We start from the raw sequence: 13230 nt of genomic DNA on the forward strand, positions 1-13230 counted from the left end.
TTTACCTGGTTTTTAGATTACTTTCAATGGGGATTACCTTGGTAGCCTCTAGTTATTTAACCCTTTTGGTGCATCCTATTGGAAGAAAATCAATATATCAAGTTATTATTATTATTATGTGCAAATACAAAAATGTTAAATGGACAGCGTCATAAAAAGTAGCAATAAATAGACCACTACAGAAAAACAAACAGTATGAGTAAACCTGTTCCATCTACCCATTTATATGAATACAACATATAGACCGCAAACTTCAAACTAATATCTATTTCTTCAAATTTGCATTTATTTATTTTTTCACCAATAATTTACAGATTATGCTCGCAAATCGTTGTCACAACCTCAGCAACAAATGGTCTCTTGCAAGCATACACAGCATAGTGTAGTGTAGGTCAGTTTCAAATAATCACATCATCTCTAAGTAGTGCAATTTGCAAAGTACAGAGGAAAGATTGACATGTTGGACCCAACTCCTTTCAAATAAATATGCAGCCGCTGTAGTGGCAGGAGGCACGTGATTCTCTGTGCTGCAATGATCCTCCCGTCTCCCCAGATGGAAAGATTCAAGTCCAAGAAAGGCCCATGTACATTCTTGCAGTATCTTAAAGTTCCTCTTTGAAAAATCCCATTTTCGCTAGCGACATCTCTTTTCTCAGTTGCATGACTTCCCAGAACATCTGATCCACTGTAGGGGGGGGGGGGGGGAAGAAAAAAAAAATTTAAAAAGAAAAAAATCCATTTTTTTTAATTTAAAAAAAAAAAAGGAAAACAATTCTTTGTATATATATTTTTTTTTTTTACATCTATGTCGATCCTTAAAACAGGTCTGCCACTGAATTTATTGGGGAAAAACAAAAACAAAAAAAACACCATCACTCAGGACATACTACTGAAATGTTACATTTGCCACAGTATGTTACGCAGCAAGGTGTGAGAACTAAACAAAAGCAGCATGTACTGTATGTATTATATACCAAGGGTGGCCCAACTCCAGTCCTCAAAGGCCACCAACAGGTCAGGTTTTAAGGATATCCCTGCTTCAGCACATGTGATTCAGTCAATGACTAAGCCACCTGTTGTGAAGCAGGGTTATCCTGTAAACCTGACCTGTTGGTAGCTCTTGATGACTGGACTTGGCCACCCATGTATTATACAGTCCCAGTGACCCTCACCTCACACTGTGCTCCCCAAAGACTTTCAAAATTGATGTCGGGAAGCGCGCTCCTGCAGTCCTGTGCTTTTTCTATCCCTACTAAAGGAAGTTTTTATAAGCTATAGTCCAGTACCTTTAATACTGTATATGGATACACCGATGTAGCACAACTACCGGCTACCGGAGACGCAGCTACACCCGGCCCTGAACTAAACCACAGCATAGTCCCGTTAACTTTCGCTGCTGCACGGCTCTGAGAACAGTGAGTCTGGGTGTACACACACACACACACACACACACACACGTTTGTGTATGCATATGTGCAGATATATAATTATTATTTTTTTCAACAACAAAGTACATTTCTGGTAGACCTACAAATGATTTTTAATATCGAAGTGTGCTGCAATATACACCAGTGGCGCCGAGTCAATAAACTCTGAAGGGGCCTATCACATTGGGAGTTTATTGAATCGGCCCCCTAAGCGACACTGTACACTGTACCTTTAACCTCTTATTGATGCAATCAGGGTGCCAGGAAACCCTGGGTGCCGTAACCCCCTGCCAAGGGTGCTGCAGCTCCAGGGGAAAAAAAAACCACTCAGCTGGCTGCTCAGCCGGCACCTCCCGTGCTGCCTGGAGACAGAGGCCTGCGATATACCTCTGCTCTCTCAGCCAGCACAGATGAGAAAAAGAAGGTTCTTCACCTCCAGACAACACCGGGCACACCCACTGAGCTGCTGACATGTTTGTGGTGTGTGGGGAGGTGGGAGGAAAGGAGTGAGGGCTGTGTGTGGGGAGGAACGTGCGATAACGTTGTGTTTACAATTTGTGTGAGGCCGATGGGTGCAATGGCATTTTGTGGAGATGAGGGTGGCTAGAGTATTTTGTGTGTGGAGAGGTGGGGGGTAGGACTATGGGAGAAGGGTGGGGCAGAATGTGGTGGTTATGATTAAGAAAGGGGCCGAGTGGGTGTTCAGTATGATGTGTGAGGGTGAATGTGGTGTGTATAAGAGTGGGTGAGTGTGCTGGTTGTGTGCTTGTGAAAAGGAGGAGTGTGTTGCATATCACTGGGCCGGCCTTACCTTTGGCAAGGCCCAAGACGGCATGCTGGTAGCCGGCCCCTCCTCCTGCAGCGTCACGACGTCCCGGCGGAGCGCGACATTGCATTTTCATGGCAACGCGTCCCTATGACAACGCAATGCTGCAGAAGGAAGGCCACTCCGCATAAGGTAAGACACCCCCCCCCGCCACACGCACGCACCTCCCCCAGCTCCACACACACGCACCGTGGAGGTGAGCAGCGGTGCGGTCATGCGCCGGTTCGGAGACTCCCCAGCTCTCTCCTCCTGGTCTCCACTCCCCTGTCGGGTGGAATTTGGATTCCGGTGCCAACAGGAGGGAGAGGCGGGAGCACGGGGCCACACCAAAGACACGGGTCCCAAGGCAACCGCCTTTCCCCAAGGCCGGCCCTACGTGTAAGCAAGGAGGGGGATACAGGAGGTCTAAAAAGCAGGAGTGCCCAGAAATCTTAAAAATCCTTTAGGAGTACCCCTGCTCAAAAAAAGGTTGAGAGTCACTGCATTATACAGTAATGTGCATAGGCCCCTATGGCAAATAGAGCATTAATCACCAGTGGATCAGTGATTATTCAGATATCACAGTAAATTATTAATAAAATCCTGGTATTATAGGGTTAAAAGCAGCAGAGTTAAATGACAAATTTGAGGTACATAATAAAGTAAAACGTATCGCTTTCAGACACCTTAACTGACAACCGGTATGTACGGTATATAGTACGGTATATAGTAAGAGAGATTGCGGAGAGTTCTGGGATTACTATGCAAAACTCGCTTCAATAGTAGATCAGTATTTGAATGGGGTATTGCATTTCCTCTTCCCCCGCTTGTGTTTGTTTTAATAGATGCAGCAGTTCCTTGCTTTTACGACCATGCAATTATCCATTCACCTGTAATCAAACAGTGAAGATCCTTCTTCCAAGGGCACGCAATATGGCTGTTTTAAAAGAGGAAGTGTGTAGCTTCCTAAATGGTTGCTATAGCAACACACCGAAGCATAAAAATAAAATAAAAATCTCAGCATTAGATACATTCTCTGCAACATGGGAATATAATAGATGAAACTAAATAGAAGTTTTATTTTACAAATTAACTCAAATGTTTCTGGCTTTTCCTCCCCACAGTACAACGCAACCCACAAACTCTTCCATCTTGTTCCCTTTCACTCACCGTCCTGCTGCTTTACAAGTCCTTGCTGGATGTACCGGATGTATGTGAAGAAATTACACACAGAGGTAATCTGCAAAACAAGGCAAAGTAACACATCAGCACTACGCTGTTGTAATGTATGGGAAGGAAGTGGAGAAAAACAATGTATGTATAAGAGGTTCCATGACTCACCCTATATCTACAACATGGAGAAACATAATAATAATTGCTGGAGTCTCCGAGTTTGATCCTGTGCTTACATGACTTTGTTTGACCACTCAGAGCGCATTTCCTAGAAAGATAAAAGATATAGGTTGAGACAGATGTTTTCTTTAGGGTTGTTATAAAATGGCAAGAACTCATTACACACGCCAGCACTGCTGGGGTTTACCTAGAATATCTACATATCTAGTACATTTTCCCACCACAACTTACAGTATTTAATGTGCGATTGAAACACTGCAAAGCCAGTATAAGCAGCCTCACACTGATGAGACCCAAAAAGGTGTAAACTGCAATCTGTGAGTAGATTTACTGGCTTCTTTAACCCAGGTTGTGCTGAAAAGCTGTGTAATGCAGCAGGTATAAGCTTATAGGGGTCCATGTTAATAAGGATAAGAGGCAAAAGGTGACACTACATGCAATTTCCCAGAATCCCTAGCTGCAGTGGAAGCACTGTATGTTGAGATAATGGGAATCTTTTGAAGACCTGTCAGACATAAGAATGTTGACAAATCAAATAGTTAGTGTACAAAAAGCGCTAATATCTCCTAATAAAACACAAAATGTGAATAGTGAATACGTGCATGAAAATCAATCATAAATCAAACACATGACGAAAAACTAATAAACCTTAAAGTCCCATGTGGTGATCCTGTAACAATGTCCCAAAAGCAGCCCAAAAAGTCTACTGGGTGTCTAATGTCCAGTATAGATGTACACACAAACAGACCTCTCTGGCGCTGATGGCTTAAAAAGCACGATGGATCTAAGATGGAATAAACTTGGATCTTTGCATTGATGTATACCTCAGGAAAAGGAGACAAAATACATACACACGAAGGTATACATCAATGCAAAGATCCAAGTTTATTCCATCTTAGACCCATCGTGCTTATTGAGCCATAAGCGCCAGAGGAGGTCTGTTTATGTGTAGACATAAGAATGTGCTCAAAAGTGATATTTTTATTTGCTGTACATATTCAGCGAATAGCCTGTTTGGTTACTGGTACTGTTTCATGACATTACTAGACATGTGAAATGCTGCAGGATTACATTCAACATCCATTCTAATAGGTTATGGAAAGAATAATGAATGGTAAATTAAATGAAAGCAGCAATAGACCAATCATTTTTCAATTTTCAATAGCATTAGTCCTCTTTAAACGTGCTCTATACATAGAGAGACTTCACTAAAGAATAACAAAACAGCTTTGTGACCCCAAGGACTTAAACATATTTCCTGGAAAGTGCATCATTTGCTGGTGAAGTTGCTCAAATATGTGAGACACACACACTAATCAGATGTCTTCCACCGCACTTGACTCTAAATACATGGTACCCACAGATTAATCCCACTAGAACTGGTGGTACTTACATCCTCAGATTTAGGGAGGCTAAAATGTGCATTTTACTGTAATGCATATCAATTAACAGATCAATAAAATGTACTATTTTGCATATTACTCGGAATGCAAACTTATACCTGGTAAGGAAACTGGATAAGCACAACACTCGCATTAATAGTCGGTTTTATATGGATTTGATTTAGCTGTGCATCGACTAACGACGTTTTTCACTATTACATCACAATGAGTGCTCATTGATGATTTTTTTTTTAAGACTATATTGAGATTAAAGGTTCAATGTTTAAAAGAGCAAAGCCCTGATCTATATACCTTTCAACACTGTGGTTTACTTACTTTGGTCCTCCGCATTCTACCGCTGACGCCTTCACAAACCGAACCGGTTGCAGGCCGACAGGCTCAATGCTCAAGGTGTTATTTTCCACAGCCTCCAGAACAGCGGAAGCCAACTATAAAGAGCAATACAAAAGTAAAGCGACTATTCGCACTATCACAGGTAAGTCCAGCACTCTCGTATTGAATGAAGGTGACGTTTTTATTGAAGTGGGATAGAAACGTCAAACACCTTCATTGAAGGCGAGTGCGATGGACTTCGTGTTAGAGGTTCTCTCCTGGCAACGCGCTAATTGAAAGTTTAAGAGTCTGTGCTGTTCTTATTAATTTGATATTTACTTATTCATTCATTAAGAGATACAAGATTTGGAACCGGAGAGAAAAATAAATAAATTACGGACTAATTAAGGGCCGGCAGTTTTGGGTCTGTCATACACGATATCAAAAGTGACTTCGCAAAAACTTGACTACATACTATTGGAAAGTGAATACCGTGAACTTGGTTATAATTTATGCCATACTGAAAGCAGAAAAATGCTCGTTACGAGCGTCACTGATGTTAAAGAATACACGGATTACACTTTATATGGTTATCCAGTTGTAGCTAACACCACTTTCGTTTTAGTTTATGAGATTGCTGCCAATAGTAACCAATGTTTATGGCATTGCAAGTAGGTTTAGCACCATCTGCTGTTTGTAAATATAGAATACAAGGACAGGTATGACAGCCCTATTAGCAGATCTATGTACAGGCATACCCCGCTTTAAGGACACTCACTTTAAGTACACTCGCGAGTAAGTACATGTCGCCCAATAGGCAAACGGCAGCTCACGCATGCGCCTGTCAGCACATCCTGAACAGCAATACCGGCTCCCTACCTGCACCGAAGCTGTGCGCAAGCGGGGAGACTATAGAGCATGTTACAAATGTGTTATTTACATCAGTTATGCACGTATATGACGATTGCAGTACAGTACATGCATCGATAAGTAGAAAAAAGGTAGTGCTTCACTTTAAGTACATTTTCGCTTTACATACATGCTCCAGTCCCATTGCGTATGTTAATGCAGGGTATGCCTGTACAGTGTACGAGGGAGACAGTTTAGGGATACAATGGCAAGATATAGCCATGTAAATATTACATTTTGTGCGCAGTATGGCTACCAACAGGTTAACCTTCTTACTAAATGTACTTTTTATTCCGCTTCAAATCTGGCAGGGTCATAAAAAGTTATGGTCTCCGTTTAATGTGCAGGCCAAGTAATCAAATAATGTAGGAAATGCTGCGTGTTTGATCAAGAGCAGTGTGTGCATGCTGGATGGTGTGGTGATGAGTTGCAGAGCAGCAGATAAGATGATATTGAGAATTTTTCTACATCACCTTCCTACAAACCAAGTACTCACAAGTTACATTGTAGCTACGGAACTCTTTTTTCCACCTGAAGCGAAGTACCACTCTTATGTGGGAATGGGCTAAGTGCCTGAGATGTAGCCGTCCCCTTGATTTTTGGATTGTGTTCTTTTTTGTGTTGTTGCCTTTTTGGCAGTGTGTAGCGCCTTTTTTTTTTTAACTTTGTGATATTTGTAGTGTCTAGATCAGAGTGTTTGTCTTCCTTGTCCCCCTTCCTCCTGGGTTTACCCCTATCTGGGGGAGTATTTGTTTGGGTAGCTGCATCTTGATAGTGCCCTGTGCAATATGCTGTTTATGAGACTTGTTTGCTCCCTTTACATTAAATTGCTTTATGTTTGACCACTATTAGTGTCACAGCTGTTTACGAGTGCTGCAGCTACTCTTATTTTTGTAACCGTCAGGACACTCATGCAGCACATGCACTCAGAAGCTGTGGTAAAATGGCTCCCAATGTTGCCCGCTTTGTTAAACACTGCTATTCATTGAACACGGATTACTGGAAGAAGGTTCTAGGTTACCAGGCTAAATAAAAGGCCATTGTTAAAAGCCAGCTCTCTTAGCCACATCCCATAGCTGTAAAAAAACACCAAAGAACCGTGAATGTGGAGGGTAGAAGTGAAGAAATAACACACAATTAATTGCTCTGTTGGCGAGTTGAGCAGTTCTACTTTTGATTTGAGAGAAAAGAAAAAAGAAGGGGGGTGGGGGGGGGAAGGAAGGAAGGAAGAGGAGGACAATTCACCAATCACCAAGTACCGATGCTTGATATAGAACCACGATCTTGAGTGAACTACAATTCAAGTCAATAGCAGCTAATGTGAGATCACAGTGCAATAGTCCTGAAACGGCAAGTCGTTCCTAGGGACAGGGTGCTACAGCCTTAGCGTCATTTAATAAATCTGTGCTGAACAAAGTGATACCAGGGATGTGTGGATTTTATGTAACATGTTGCACCAGTGTACACAATACTTTTGAATGTGTTTCATTACCCAGGGGAGAGATTTGTTTTCCATTCTTTACTTCTGAAAAGAAGGTTGAATAAAATGCACATTTTACCTCACTTTTTGAAAAAGTTAAACAGGGACAGATGTCTTCCTGATAAATTCTTTCCAAAAACTGGCATGTCCTCTCCATGGAAGGTTCTTCTTTCCACGTTCTGAATTCATTATAAAGCGACAAATCAGCCTATAAATTGAAAGAAAACATGGTTCGTAACCAATTGTTCTAAAACGAAGATGCCCTAAATCACCTCTACAATCTTTACACATGAATTATGGAAATACAATTGTCCCTCGCTTTATTAGAGATCATTGCTTGCCATAAGAACATGGTGGTCTTTTGGACCACAGAAACATCTGCTATAAAGCGAGATGCTCTGTGGCAGTAGTTTAACCTTTTTTTACACAGTGCACCCCCTGCTAGAAAAAAAAAAAAATTATTCCACGAAACCCAAATAGTAAATCATATTGTCTGCTCATCGGACAATTGCTCACAAAACATTTTACCTGACGCTAGGCAGTGTCTCGAACGTGTGTGCAGACAGCATGGGTTGTATAGCCAGCAATCACTGGGGGGTGGGGCAACTTTACAAGCTCCTGTTGTGACAGCTATACCACCCACGCCAAGGAGTAGTTCAGGGTCTTATTAAATGCGCAGTCCCTACACAGGCTGAGGAACCCACAATGCTGCCCAAGGTCCAACATTTATTCTTTTGGGGACCCTTTGGAGACACCTAAAGAACCCCCCTGTTGGGAAATAGCTGCTCTGTAGTGTGTAGGACATGCAAACTACATCTGACATTCCCAATTCATCTGTTGCAATTTCCATTTCATTCTCTAGTATGACCCGAGCCCAGCCATACAGAAGTATTTAGGCTGTCAAGTGCATGAAACTATTCCTGCGATGCAGTGGTCTTCAGCAGCCTCTAGCAAAACCCTTCCACCCCCCCCCCCCTGATATACTGCAGAATCATTTGCGCTCTCACATAAAAAGAAACTGCCAAAGATTGAGGTGAGAATGTTCCCCAATAGTGCCTTGAGAATGTTCCCCAATAGTGCCTTTTGTTAAATAGATCATTTTGTTGGCACACATTCGGACATCTGAAGAATGTTCAACGGACATGGCCATCGCCTTTTACAAAAGAGCAACAGTGCCGGCTGCTTCTGTCTCATTTGTCTATTACAGTCAGAGGATGAGCTTTGGGAAGCATTCTTCTCAACAGTTTTGCACCTGTGTTGCGCTTTGATCATCCCTCATTTCCATTGTTCTCCGACAATTTATTAAGGCGCCTAAACTGCACCTTGAAACCAAATACCGCTATCCAAAGAGGAAAAAAAAATAAAATGTGCAAACTCATTAAAAAAATTTTTTTTTTAAATTAATAACCGAAGGTTTTGCGTCTCCCTCAAGCCTGACAAGTTCTCTCTGATCTATGACCCTGCGCTTATGTTCCTTATAAATCACAAACAGTTGTACTTTAGCTCACATATGTCAAATTCACCGGCTGACTTTTTTTTAAAGGTATCCTCTACCAGAGGACTCCAGAAAAGAATTGTGATAGGATTTATGATCTAATGACAGGCACAGAAAGGAACAGGGGTGTGATATAAATCTGCATTTTCAAAATACTTTAACGGAGAAAACAGACACAGAAAATCCAGGATCAGAAGCTCCCGTTGCCCAGTAGTTTATATATCTGGCACCTCCGGGATAAGCAATAGGCTTTTTGTTTTCAACTCCCACTCAACCACTTAGAACAATGAAATACCAGAAATAAGAACCGCCTTCCTTGTTAAAAACGTTTCAAGCTCGCTCTCCCATCTTATATTAAAAACAAATGTCCTTGGCCACAATGTTAGGGCTGTAATTTCAGCATATATAAAAATAGGTCTCATCGGAGCCACATCTGCATTCCGACTCGCAACGGGTCTCAAATAAAATGTGGGCAGCCATCATTTAATGAGGCCCAAAATACCAGTCATTAAAAAAAAAAAAAAAAAATAAGAGTATTGGCTGTGCCAGCTGCACTGAAAGGGAGGCAGAAACTTGTTATTAGCAATCTGTAGTGAGTCATCATGCCAGAATACCATGCTCACGGTACAATATAACCATATTGAAAAAAAAAAAAACAACAAAAAAAGCACCAATATTCCTTTCCCTGAGGAGAACATGTCTGAAATACTAATGTACAGATTAGAAAATAGCGATGAAATGCGTTTTTTGGTAACATTACAAAATACACGTATACCGGAACTACTTTTTCCTCAGACCATTCTCATAACAGTAGATCTATTATTCAGCATACAGACTGCAAGCTCTTTGGAGCATTTTTTTTTTTTATCTGCTGCCATAATTTCTATATTATCATAACCGTCATTATCTTAAATCATCCCTCCGGTGTTTGAAGCTTCAGGTTTTACAGCGAGAGCTGTGTCCATCGTACGGGCTACATACAAACAAAATAATGTGGAATATGTATGCAAAGCAAATACTGGGCGCAGCAATCCACATTACCCACAGCTCTACAAGCAAGATCTGAACCAATGAAAACGGCGGGGGGCGGGGGGCGTGTGTGTGAAACAAACTACCTCTGTCGTCACAAACTTGTGGCCACTTCACAATAGACTCTGCCCTCATCCAATAAGACAGGGGTGCGCAAACTGGGGGCGAGCACCCCAGGGGGAGCACAAGATTTGCAGGGTGTGGGAGTGCGGCGGTTACAGAGGCCCAGCGCCCTTCCCCAAGGCATTTAAATTAAATGCAGAGAGACGCGTGAGGCCTCCAACGTCCCTTACCTGCTGCCAGCAGGGTCTTTGGTGACGCGTCACCGTGGCAACAAATGACGCTGCAGGGTCATGTGATGTGACGTCACATGACCAGTGACATCATTTGATGCCGGGTTCTAAACGGGGGGGTGGGGGCGTGAACGCTGGGGCTCCCAGGCAGGGGGCACACGCCAAAAACTTTGCGCACCCCTGCAGTAAGCTATGAAGTGGTCTTCCTCCTGTTTGTAAAAATGTAATACTTATCCAAATAAAATAGAGCTTAAAATCTTCCAGGGCAAGGAGAAGACGGTTTCAAAGCACAATGAATAGGGGTGTATGAGCACTAGTGTCATTAAAGAAATGGCAACGCCAAATTACAGTATACAGGGTTTCTCTTTTGAGGCCATGAAAGCTCATGAATAACATCCATGTCCTTTTTCCACACTGCAAAATATAACGTCGGAAAGAGTTAAGTAGTCCCCAATACAGAAAGGAGAAAATTTAAAACAACTTACCGTAATTTTCTTTTCCTGGAACCATGGCAGTGGGCACATAGTTACCCTCCCTATGAATGTCTAATGCCTATGTGCCCACTGCCATGGTTCCAGGAAAAGAAAATTACGGTAAGTTGTTTTAAATTTTCTCCTTTCCTGATCACCCTGGCAGTGGGCACCTTTGGGACATACCCAAGCAGTGACAAATTTAGGGAGGGATACATCAGAATAAACACCACCAGTTAATGCCTTTATCAGTTTGACCTTAATTAATACACTTTACACTTTATTTCACTACAGATTCTAACACTCTACGCCCAAAGCTTGCGTCAGCTGATGATTGTACGTCTAGTCTGTAGTATTTCAAGAATGTATTGAATGAGGACCAGACTGCTGCTTTGCATATCTGTCCTGGTGTAGCTTGGGCTTTAAATGCCCATGATGTAGACATGGCCCTTGTAGGATGAGCTTTAATGTTCAAAGTTTTATCTTGTCCTTTGCTTTCATAAGCTTTTTTAATACAAGAGACATTATCCAATGGGAAATTGTTGTCTTTGATGCTGCTTGACCTTTCTTTGGTCCCTCTGGTATGATGAATAGTCTGTCTGACTTTCTGACATCTCGCATCCTTTCCATGTACACTTTTAGGCATCTCACCACATCTAGTTTGTGTAGTCTTTCTTTCTTGTTCTTTGGATCTGGACAGAATGACGGGATCACGATTTCCTGATTCATGTGGAACTGTGATACGACCTTTGGCAGGAATTGATGCACTGGTCTGAGAACTGCCTTGTCTTGATGTATGACTAGGAATGGTTCCTTGGCTGATAGAGCCTGTAGTTCTCCCACTCTCCTTGCTGAGGTGATTGCGATCAAAAACGCCATCTTCCATGATAACCATCTTAAACCTATCTCTTGTATAGGTTCAAACGGAGATGCCGTTAATACATCCAATACTAGTGACAAGTCCCATGTTGGTACTCTGTTTTTGATTTGAGGTCTTCGTCTTTTAACTGCCTGCAAGAACCCGATGATTAATCTTTCCATTGCCAGATTTCTTTCCAATAAAGCTGAGACTGAGACCTTTCTCAAATCCCTTTTGCAGGAACTCTACTATTGACACAATTCTAGGTGAAAGGAAATTTTGTTTTTCTTTTGTGCACCAATCCCGAAAGCAAAGCCAGATTCTATGGTATACTTTTGATGTGGATCCTTTTCTTGTGTGTAAAAGGGTCTGGATTGTTTTGTCTGAACAACCTTTCAGTCTCAATGTTTTCCGCTCAATCGCCATGCCGTCAAGGCCCATTGTTTGGCGTTCGGATGACATATTGGCCCCTGCCGCATCAGTCCTTTGCGATCTGGTATGTGCCTTGGTGTATCTACTGCCATATTTACCAAGTGTGTGAACCAAAGCCTTCTTGGCCAGTATGGTGCTACTAATATCACTTCTGCTTGGTCTTCCCTGATTTTCCTGATTGCTTTCGGAATTAGGGGAATTGGAGGGAACAGGTATGCCAACTTGAAGTCCCATTTGAAGCTGAGAGCATCTGTACCTTGTGCGCTTGGATGAAACTGTCTTGCACAGTAGTTCTTTACCTTGCGGTTCTGATGTGTCGCCATGAGATCTATGTCTGGCTGACCCCATAGCTCTACCAGCTCTTGAAACACCTGTGGATCTAATGCCCATTCTCCTGGGTGTATAATGTTGCGACTTAGAAAGTCTGCTGTGACATTTTCCAGTCCTGGGATATGTATGGCTGTAATTTCCGACAAGTGGCGCTCTGCCCAATAGAGGATTTCTGCTGTGAGATTCAGCAGCTTTCTGCTCCTGGTTCCCCCTTGTTTGGCTATATACTTGACAAGTGACCTGTTGTCTGATTCTATCTTTATATTGCCACCATTTATTTGGTCTTGAAAGCTTCCAGGGCCCTTTGTACTGCTTTTAGTTCCAGCAGATTTGATGGAAGATTCTTTTCCTGGGTTGTCCAGGTTCCTTGCACCAATGTTTCTCCCATTTGGGCACCCCAACCTGCGTTGCTCGCATCTGTTGTAATTCTTTCCCACTGTACTGGGTGTAGTGTTTGTCCATTCCCAGATTTCGGGTATCTTCCCACCACTTTAATTCTTCTTTTGTGTGTGGGTGTAAAAAGATTCTTTGTCTTGTGTTTTTGTGATTCCCGTTCCATTGTTGTAAAAAATTGTTTTGTAATGGTCTCATATGTAGCGCTGCCCATTTTGTGACGCTTAATGTTGAAGCGAA

The 13230-nt window shown here is 42.2% G+C and overlaps 1 protein-coding gene across 4 annotated transcripts in view; it reads right to left on the reverse strand.

Annotated features, from left to right (window-relative positions):
- Positions 1-264: 264 nt before the first annotated feature.
- Positions 265-13230, reverse strand: part of RAB3IP (RAB3A interacting protein) — a 51284-nt gene continuing 38318 nt past the window's right edge. For all 4 annotated transcript variants that reach the window (XM_075600259.1, XM_075600262.1, XM_075600263.1 and 1 more), the window contains exons 7-11: positions 7769-7897; positions 5304-5416; positions 3574-3673; positions 3403-3472; positions 265-685 (exon numbers count right to left, since the gene is read on the reverse strand). In XM_075600259.1, coding sequence (XP_075456374.1) covers positions 603-685; positions 3403-3472; positions 3574-3673; positions 5304-5416; positions 7769-7897 — 495 coding nt within the window. In that variant the 3' untranslated portion in view covers positions 265-602. The remainder of the gene's footprint in view (positions 686-3402; positions 3473-3573; positions 3674-5303; positions 5417-7768; positions 7898-13230) is intronic.

The sequence above is a fragment of the Ascaphus truei genome, chromosome 5 (assembly GCF_040206685.1).
Source record: "Ascaphus truei isolate aAscTru1 chromosome 5, aAscTru1.hap1, whole genome shotgun sequence".
In the NCBI taxonomy this organism is placed as follows: Eukaryota; Metazoa; Chordata; class Amphibia; order Anura; family Ascaphidae; genus Ascaphus; species Ascaphus truei.